We start from the raw sequence: 9,567 nt of genomic DNA, 5'->3' as shown, positions 1-9,567 counted from the left end.
TTCCCAGGGGATTACGTCCTTTCTATCCGATTTCTGAAGGTTAAGAAGCTCCTGAATAACCCTACTATTTGTCCTGCAAGTCCCAGTAATCGCGACTCCTTGGGAGCGAGCATATTGGACAAAACGAGTAGAAATAAAGAGATTATTAAGGTATACGTGATAGCCAGAGCCCTTAGGAGGCTCAGGTAACCTTTGAATCAAGTGCAGGACTACTGCTTGTGTCTTGTTTCCTCCGTTTCCAGCCTTAATTGTCCCACCAAGCGCTCGTAGAGTACGTACTCCTATAGGGCCATTTTTTTGACCAGGAATATGCCAGTTCCATACGAGTAAGAACCCCCTCTGGGCTGCCCCCCAGACCTTATATCCTGTAGGTGTGGGCTTATTTGGAACAGTGGTTATTTCTTTAGATCGACCTTCAAATCGTACGATTATCTCATTAATTGCCAAGTCCCGTCCCGGCTTCCAAATACCCAAATTAATCTCCTGAATGTGTAAACTTAAGGGCTCGACCTAAAGTACTATATATTAGCCGATATTAAGGTAAGAAACTGTTAATTTTACTTACTTTTACATATGGTCCTTTAATATTCTCTCCAAATATTCTCATACGCATATGTAATTCCTGGAAGCGGTTCCTGCTTATATAGCTTGTAATCGGGTAATTAGGGGTAAAGTTCTTCGTATTCCAGTAATCGGAGATCTCGTTATATATATATAAGGTCATATATATGCAAATGGCTAAGTAGAGATAAATCTCTCTAGAGCAGGTAGGGTACTAGTCATTTGCTCGTATATAAAGGCAGGAATTGTCTTGAGGTTCTCGCAGATACTGATTTGTCTTCTTAATTATTAAATTAATGATTTCAGGTATATAATATATAGTAAATAATATAATAGGATTATCGGGAGAGGTGTTCTCTGGCAAGGTGATTTCCCAATCCCAATTAGGCAATTATATAGGCTTAAACGTAGCCCCTTGCTTGCATATTGGATCTTTGTTCGGCCGAAGGGTTCCTTTATCGGTAGAATCGAATATAGTGTCTTCTGGCATCGTGGTTGTGGTGTAATTAATGATTTAATTGATTTGTTTATATGTAAATACAGATTCAGGTTTTAGTATTCCTTTGGAATAATGGTTTTTCCGCTTCCGGTTTGGGCGCACCTGGCGGTAGCTAAACGGATAGAAGCTTATAACTCTATCGGAATTATAAAATACTACTATAGCCCGATCTAATATACTTATCTTATTATTATGGCCGAAGTTAATAGAATTACTAAGGATACCGTACTTCAAATAGCTTTTAAGGCTATTAATAACTCTATAGGGCCTAATAGTATTATCCTAACTCTTTTGGTTTATAGCGCTTTACCTTAAATAACCGAATATAATACCCTATTACCTACTATATTATAGTAATTAGTAGTATTTAAGAAGGTAATAGTAGAAATTCAGAAGCTTTAAGCTAGATATTAAATTACGAATACTTTAAATACCCGAAATAGTTCTAGTATTACTAATATCTATAAACTATCTCTGAATTCGAATATTCTTATTTAGTATAAAGGAAATACTAGTTAACCTAGTAATTGGGATAAACTATATAAGCTAGTAGCTATTAATAGAAAGAACTATATACTAGCTCTATTATATAATAATACTACTTTCTATTTAATTTTTATAAAGCCCTTTTATATAGGAGATATTAAGGTTATTACTAATAGCCCCGAACCTGAACCTATTCCCGAATCTAATAATAAGGCCAAAAATAATATAGGTATGATTTCTCTTACTATTTTACTAAAATATAGCAGAGGATACCCTTATAAGACTCCGGATATTACGGTATTTCTATAGAACAATAAACTATATAAGAATTCCCGTTAAGTTAAAGTTACTAGCTTCCTAAAAAAGAACATATTTGAGGTTATTTCCAGATCTCAGGTACTAAAAGAGATATATATCTTTAATTCCCGGTTTATTAATAAGATCAAGAATAAGGGTATAGAGAAAGAGCTTAAGAAATCGAGACTAGTTATCTAAGCTTATAATAATAGTAAGAAATATATAATATTAATATAATTACCTATTATTTAATATATTAGCCAGAAAATTATCCTTAGTATTACTACTATAATAATAGATATTACGGAATTATATTTACGTAATATCTCGCAAGCTTATATCTAATTAATAATCTTACTTAATTATAATTTCTATATTAACTCATCTTACGAGCTTACTAGAGAGTTAAATCTAAAGAATAATTCTGTTCTAAAGGTTATAAAACTACTATATAATATACCGGAAGCTAGGAACTACTAGTTTAAGACTTACTATTCCTACTATATTAATAAGCTCTCTATAAAATAATTGACTTATAACTCTTGCCTACTTTATAATAAGTAACTCTTCGGAATTATTGGCCTTTAAACTAATAATACCTTATTTATTAGAACTAATGATTTTATAAAGGCAAAGTAACTAAAGCTTTATAAGGCTAAGTTCTTGGCTAAGAAATATAAATCCCTTACTTTTAATTATAATCTCAAGTTTAATAGAGGTATTATTTATATAAATACTACTAGAATTACTCTTATATAGGAATACTAGTATAAAAACCTCCGAACTATTTCTATAAAGAATACTACTACTATAAGTAGTAGAAGTACTATTTATTAAAATCTCTCTATTAAGAACTAATATATTACCTAATATACTAGAGAAGCGTATATTGCATTAGTTTATTAACCAGAAGCTTTATATAACCTATTAATTACTACTTAAGCTATTAAACTTTCGGAAACTAATATAAAAGTACTTAATAAGTATATTTAATAGCAAATTGAGAATAATACTAGAGAACTGAGATTTATAAAGCTAGTAAAGGAGTTCTTATATTTAATTATTTTTACGGATGCTTTATTCGTAAATAATAGAAATCTCTCTTCCCAAATCGGATATATTCTAGTTCTAGTAAATAGAACTAGATATACTAATATTATTTACTAGTTCTCTACTAAATACAAGAGAGTTACTAGAAGTATTCTAGCTTCAGAACTTTATAATATGGCTTACGGTTTTAATATAAGTACTTTAGTTAAATCTATAATTAATAAAATACTAGAAGGTATCGATTATAATTAATAGTACAATTATTATTTAGCGAGCTAATCCCTATATACGTATGATTTTAACCCTTTTCTAATACCAGAAGATCCAGGAGTTTAGTAGAGTACTATATTATATATAATAAAAGGTAAGGCTCTCTCTTATTTATTTATTTAAAGAAAATATCTAGAACTCTACTTCTTTTCCTAGTACTTAGGGTACTCCTTGCGTCTTATCTCGGCTGTTCAAGCTATCCCCTGTATTCTAGCGTAGGCTTTTACCGTTATAACAAGCCCCTAAAAAGACTCCCTCTGGCTCCATTGCTTATTAGTACTATTAAGAATAATTATTAATAGCTCAATTCCTCGTATCCGGTAAGACATAGTCATACTAGTAAGGGGTCTATTACGATTTACCCTCCAAAAATCGGCCGCACTCACATATTATTACTTCTCTTTCTTTTCTCTCAGGTATTTACTATTACTTAAAATATTTACTCTCTCTTAATATCTCTTCTCTCTCGTCGTCTATAGTATAAACTAGTATAAAGTAAGAGGGGAAAATTAGGGGATATTAAATCAAAGTAGTTAAAAGCCTTGGTTCTCATTATTAAAGGCGGGGAAAGGCCCCTTAATATAGTACAAATCCACTAGTCTCCCACTAGCCCCCCCACACCCTAGCTGCCTTAGGCCCATAAGCTTGGCAACTTTTAATGGGGGGAGGGGTTAAGAGGGCGAGTATATAAAAGTAAAAAGCAATAAGTAGAGAGAGAAAGTGAGAAGTGAGCTTCAAGGCTTGTGGGTTACGAGGAAAAGGGAACCCTATAATTATAGGCTGCTTATTACTAAATTTTAGGGCTACGGTCACTAAATTATAGGCTATAGGTACTAAAAGTTTAGTGCTTAGCTTTCGTGGGGTACGGGGTAATAATCGTTTAGTAATCAATTACTAATTAATTATAATTAATAGCTAATTAATAGTACACACAATTAATTACTAATTAATTACTTAGTAATCGTTGCCGAGCCTGGAACTACTACTAGTTATCTATATGAATTCGAAGTTATTATATGAATGCCTCGTTAAATTAGGTACTACTTGAGAAAAACGCCTAATAATTAATATAATATGCCTTTACTAGGTATATGAATAATGAGAAATCACGGAAGTCAAGTAAATTAAGGAAGAATCAAATCCTGCTAATTCCATAATGAAATCGAAGCTAACGAATACCCTTAAGCGCCTAATTAATATAAATACTATATAATTAGATATAGAGGAATAGATCGAGTATAAATAGAGCAGAAATAAATATATGAGATAAGAGGATATTATAGGAAAGGAAGTCACATATAAAAGGCCGCGGCCTTTAATATATAACTAAAACCTCAGAAGTAATATAGATATATAAAGTATTTAGGAAATCTGGTACTAGGCCGGATTAGGGAATTTATATATAATCGGAAAGAGATACTATTTTTCGCGTTTTTAGAGAGTTTCTAGTATTAGTATAGCTATTTCTTTGGGAGTTACGTATATAGTTACGGGATACGGGATACGGGATATGAGTAATAGGATATAGGTAATAGGATATGAGATACGGGATATGGTTATATAACCTCGCATCCCATTAGTAACTCGACTAGTAGACTAGACCCCTTTAGGCTTAGTAGATTTAGGAATTGCATATTAATACTATAATACTATAATCCCTACTTCTGAATAATAACTTTACTAACCTTATATAAATAGTACTTTCACGCCTATATAACGGTACTATATATTACTAGTAAACCGACAAATAGAAAGCTAGAACTAAATTATTATAATAATATTTAGGTTTCCTGAGAAATAAAAACCTTACTATTAGTTTACCTGGAAATCTTTAATATAGTATATTACTAAATAAAAGCCTAGAGATTATTTCCTGAAAAGGTAATACTTATTTTAGATTATAAAACTAAATTATTTTACTTTCTAAATAAAATATTTAGTAATCCAAAACTAGTAACTTTTAATAAGGCAATTACTATAATATTAAATATTATTATTATAAAATAGTATTAGAATAATTATAAGATTATTAAATATTATATAAAAGAATTAGTTCAAATAATAAAATTAAAGAAAGATCTAGATAAGCTAGAACTAGGAGCTATTATTTAAATACCTAATTAAAGACTTATTCGAATATCTAGTTTATATTAGTATTTCGTTTATTACCGTACTATTAAGCTTTATTAAAATCGTATTCTAGCTAGAAATTAGTAAGGAAATAGTAATTATTTTTAATAATATATATTTTCTTTTTAAAGCAATTATATATTAACTAGATATTAATATTTTAGAATTAGAAAAAGTTAAAACTACTTTAATATTAACTTGGATTTAATAGAGAATTTCTAATATATTAGACGAATTATAAGGCCCTCTTTTATCCAAGACTTTATTTATAAATCCTGCCGTATTATAGTATTAGTTTACTATAATATATTTATCTCTTGTATTTCTTTATTAAAAGCCTGTTTGCTTATAGATCTGAACTAACTTTAGACTATTATATAGTAAGTTAAATTATTATAATAAAAGCAAATTCCAGATATCTTTCTATTTATTATATTAGCTATAGTACTAATAGTCTAGTATATACCTTATATTAGATTTTTAAAGAATATAATAAAAGTAATAGCCTTAAATATAATACTAAATAGCTGGAATATAGTAAATAAGAATATATATATATATATATATTAACTTGCAAAAGTGACTAAGAAGGAGCGGCGAAATAGCTCTGGAGTCGAGTATACCAAAGGCTCTCGAGTTCTTGCATTTCTATTAAATTTAAAAGTTTTATATAAGTAATACTTAATATTAGAAAGTGCAGGTTTACTTTTGGGACGAGAATCTCTAATATAAGCTTTAAGAGACCTTGATAGTAAACTAGGTAAGTGTACTGACTCGCAGTAATAACTAATATTAAGGGTCTTATATATATTAGGGAAAAATTAGTTTCTGGTATAGTTATATAATGACTTGAAAGTTGCCTACTATAACGGCTGGTATTATATGGTTAATACGGACGTGGTTTCAGCCAAAGGGATTAGTTTTAGCTAAGGTTCCAAGCTATGATTTAAACCAAGCTCGCTTCCAAAGCTCGGCGTTTCAGTAGTCTTGGCCATACCTACTTATCCACTGCCACCCTCACTCCTTCCTCCTTAGCTTTAAATTCTCAAGACATAGGAAATCATTGATCTTTGAGCCTCGTTCCATTGCTCTGTTCCTGCCGTCACACCTACTACTTTTTATTAGAAGAAGCTGGGAAAGCAATAACTTGTAGACGTATTATATATATTCTATACTAATATATAATCCTTTCCCTCAAGCCTTAGTCAAAAGTTTTCAATAAAGCCTGAAAGCGATAGAAAGATTCAGTTAGGAAATCTCTGCAGAAAATATAAAAAACCAGTAATATTAGTACGTGATAAACTAGTCCGAGGTTTGCAGGTTTTGGGCCAAATTTGCTTCTTGGAAATAAGAAACAATGTGGAGAGAAGTAATCCTAATGAAGATTAAGGCGAGATTGGATGAAATACGGTTATTTTTTAGCCACGTTGCGAGCTCATTTTCAAACCATCTTGGCAGTTAGGTTGCAATTACTAACTAAAATTAAAATTAACCTAGAAAATTTCTTGCTACCCCAGAATTTCATGCTTCTTCTGTAGCAAAACTGCATTTAATCTAAGTGAAACTACGGCTCTTTTAAACTATAAACACACCAAGGTCTCGATCTCCCAACCTATCTAATACTCCTTTACATACTAGCACTGTTCTCCCCCAGATACCAATACGAGCGATAGCTCAATCGAGGTCCCGATTGCCCAATCGCGAGTGTGACGGCTGGCGTCACTGCATGATCTGCCAGGAATAGGAATCAGGAAACAGGGAACAGGTCTGAAACAGGGAACTAAGCTAGAGGTATGGGCAACGCACTACTAAAGGTCGAGGCATTCCTCCCTCCTTTACTCTCCAGCTTAGTATTTCAATACACGAGATTCTCTGAACTTTGAGCCTTCGGCCATTGCATGGATCTCGCCGTCACAGCGTTCTTAAATTAAACCGTATCTAGGCCGTGAATTACCAGTCGCACGCGTTTAAGCTTGTTTATGCTTGCCTCGTCACACTCCCCTGTCTACCAAGTCAAGCTATTCGGCACAAACAAATTTTGAAGCACAATCCAGTGGGTCGTGCTATGATAATAATCCTTTCCCTTTCTCAGCTGAACTACCCATTTCATAAGGACGCCAATTGACTTGGCTGTAAATGTTCCTTGTGCTCGGTCGTGTGGATTTCTTAGTTACTCCAGATTTCTCTCGCCTCCAAAAGGGGGTGATCTTCAGGCTAATTTTCGGCGTCCCTTTCCTCACGGTAGGTGGGGCTCTAAAAGAGTGCGGGCGCGAAACTAATGCTGACTCAGGTGGACCAAGCGACTTCTGGGGAAGGCACGACCGCGTCGCGAGCTACGAAGTAAGGCCCTGTTTCGCAACCCTTGATGCTGGTATTTGTCAGTATTTGAACACTAGTAACGTCCATCCCTGCGTGCCGAAAAAACCGGTGTGCCGAAAAATATAATGGGTACTTTGACTTAAAGCATCTTAAAATCTATATGTAGCTTAATATTGTGGTGGGGATTTTATCCCCTGGTCACGTGGTTCTGTCATGTGACCTCCGGACATCCGTACAGTCCGCAGTCCGCTTATATTACCCCTCTCTCCTTCTTAGTTCTTAGAAATCAACTAACCTTCACTCTCTAATTCCACGTCTCACTCGTACGCTGTGATCCCACGCTGTGGAAGCCCATTCTACACTCTATATTACTACTTGTTTTATATCCCCATTACAATATCTCTTATTATCTATCTTTTATTAGTCATATTATATAGCTACTCTTAAGTACTCCAAACCTCTTTTACTAGAAAATCGCTTTTACATTGTTGCCTTTGCGCCTAATTTGCAAAGAGAGTTCTTTTATTATATAATAGTATTCTTCTACCACAGCTCCACTAACAAGCTTATATTTTCCTTAATACTTCTAAAGGAGCCTTATCCAAGCTCTGAGACATTACCACTACTTAAGAAATCGTTATTAGCCTTGTGGTGCTGTGGCGGCCAAAATTCAAGTACGGTTGCTACGCGGATGAGTACCTCGGCTGACAATTCTAGTTAGTGCGAACCCACGTCCTATAACATTTACGCTGTAATCTGATTTATAAAGCCTCAGGCACGAAGCCCAGCTTTGGCTGGAGTGGTGCGCGGTACAGTCGGTCCGACCCAAACACAACAAAAAAAAAAAAAAACCACCACAATACCAATTGATATAAATCGTATTAATTGAAACTATACTATATATGCTAGGAATCAATTCTATAGTCTCAAAATTATGATATCTTTATTATTAAGGGAGTTATAATATATGTAATTAAGCGAGTAAATATTTTTGCGCTTTGTATGGTCATTTTTTTTACTTTGGCTGTCACGTGACTGCCCCCCTAAGTTGACCGCTCTTCCATAATTATATTAATATCTCAACAACCACAAACCCAATCAAGTGCCCTTTTCGAATACTTCCTTCCAATGGCTACCTCTATAAGCCTTCGGAAGCGCAAGCGAGCTGATTCAACTCTTGATTCAATTACAGTTCTCACCATAGCTAAAGAAGCTGCAATCCAAGCGACTATCGACAAACGGCATGGGAAACCCTCTAATATAGAGGATGATTCTGATAATTCAGATATCGAACCAAGTAATGAAGTAGAGCTTAAAGATTCGATACTCTTTTGGGTTCAGCGGAAGCTTTTTACTAGTGTAATGAATAATTATTTTAGAGAAGCCTATAGTTGCACAGCGAGATCAACCCAATTGAGATGTATTGGGGGTATAGCAAAACTCGATATCGTCAAGTAAAGAAGACTAGCTTCCCAGATACCAAAGCTAAGGTGGTAGAGGCACTTGAAGCTTGTTCAATTGAAACCATACGGAGGTTCTGTAATCGTACGTTCCGCTGGATGGATGCGTACCGGAAGGGATTAAGTATTAAACAAGCTGCTTGGTGCGTAAAGAAGCAAAAACGCCATAGAACGATATCTAAAAAGGTAATGGACGAATGGGATAATATGCAAAAGGAAGGGAAAGAAGGTAGCTAAATAAGAAGCTAGGTTTATGGATTTAGTTCAGCTAAAAGTGAGCTTGAAACCTATTTAATTATAGCCCCACCATATATATAATATATATGGCACTAGAAAAAGCTATATTTAGTACTTAGGAAGGTTCATTTAAGCTTATAGGGCTTAATTATTATTATTTTATTAATAATAAGGCTAGTGAGATGCCGCGATCTCTTCCTAAAGTCCGGGCTCACGTGACCTTAGCGAGCAAATATATTTGCGTTTTGTATGACGAAA

The 9,567-nt window shown here is 33.7% G+C and overlaps 2 protein-coding genes across 2 annotated transcripts; one reads left to right on the top strand and one right to left on the bottom strand.

Moving 5' to 3' along the window:
• Positions 1 to 215: 215 nt before the first annotated feature.
• K444DRAFT_613526 (uncharacterized protein) lies at positions 216 to 648 on the bottom strand (the record flags this gene model as incomplete). Its single annotated transcript, XM_024880367.1, has 2 exons — positions 216 to 510; positions 566 to 648. Coding segments are annotated over 2 exons (160 nt in total), but the record flags the coding sequence as incomplete, so codon positions are not given.
• Positions 649 to 8,988: 8,340 nt separating this feature from the next.
• K444DRAFT_724117 (uncharacterized protein) lies at positions 8,989 to 9,432 on the top strand. The gene has a single exon (XM_024888604.1). The coding sequence runs from the start codon at positions 9,031 to 9,033 to the stop codon at positions 9,307 to 9,309; it is 279 nt and encodes a 92-aa protein (XP_024735534.1). The 5' UTR covers positions 8,989 to 9,030; the 3' UTR covers positions 9,310 to 9,432.
• The last annotated feature ends 135 nt before the right edge of the window (positions 9,433 to 9,567 follow it).

This window comes from Hyaloscypha bicolor, assembly GCF_002865645.1.
Source record: "Hyaloscypha bicolor E unplaced genomic scaffold K444scaffold_87, whole genome shotgun sequence".
Lineage (NCBI taxonomy): Eukaryota > Fungi > Ascomycota > Leotiomycetes > Helotiales > Hyaloscyphaceae > Hyaloscypha > Hyaloscypha bicolor.
Note: the sequence above shows the minus strand (reverse complement) of the source record. Positions and strands in the feature narration are given on the sequence as shown.

Bases quoted from the DNA above. Each gene is read 5' to 3' on its own strand.
- K444DRAFT_724117 (XM_024888604.1), top strand. From the start codon at position 9,031: ATGTATTGGGGGTATAGCAAAACTCGATATCGTCAAGTAAAGAAGACT.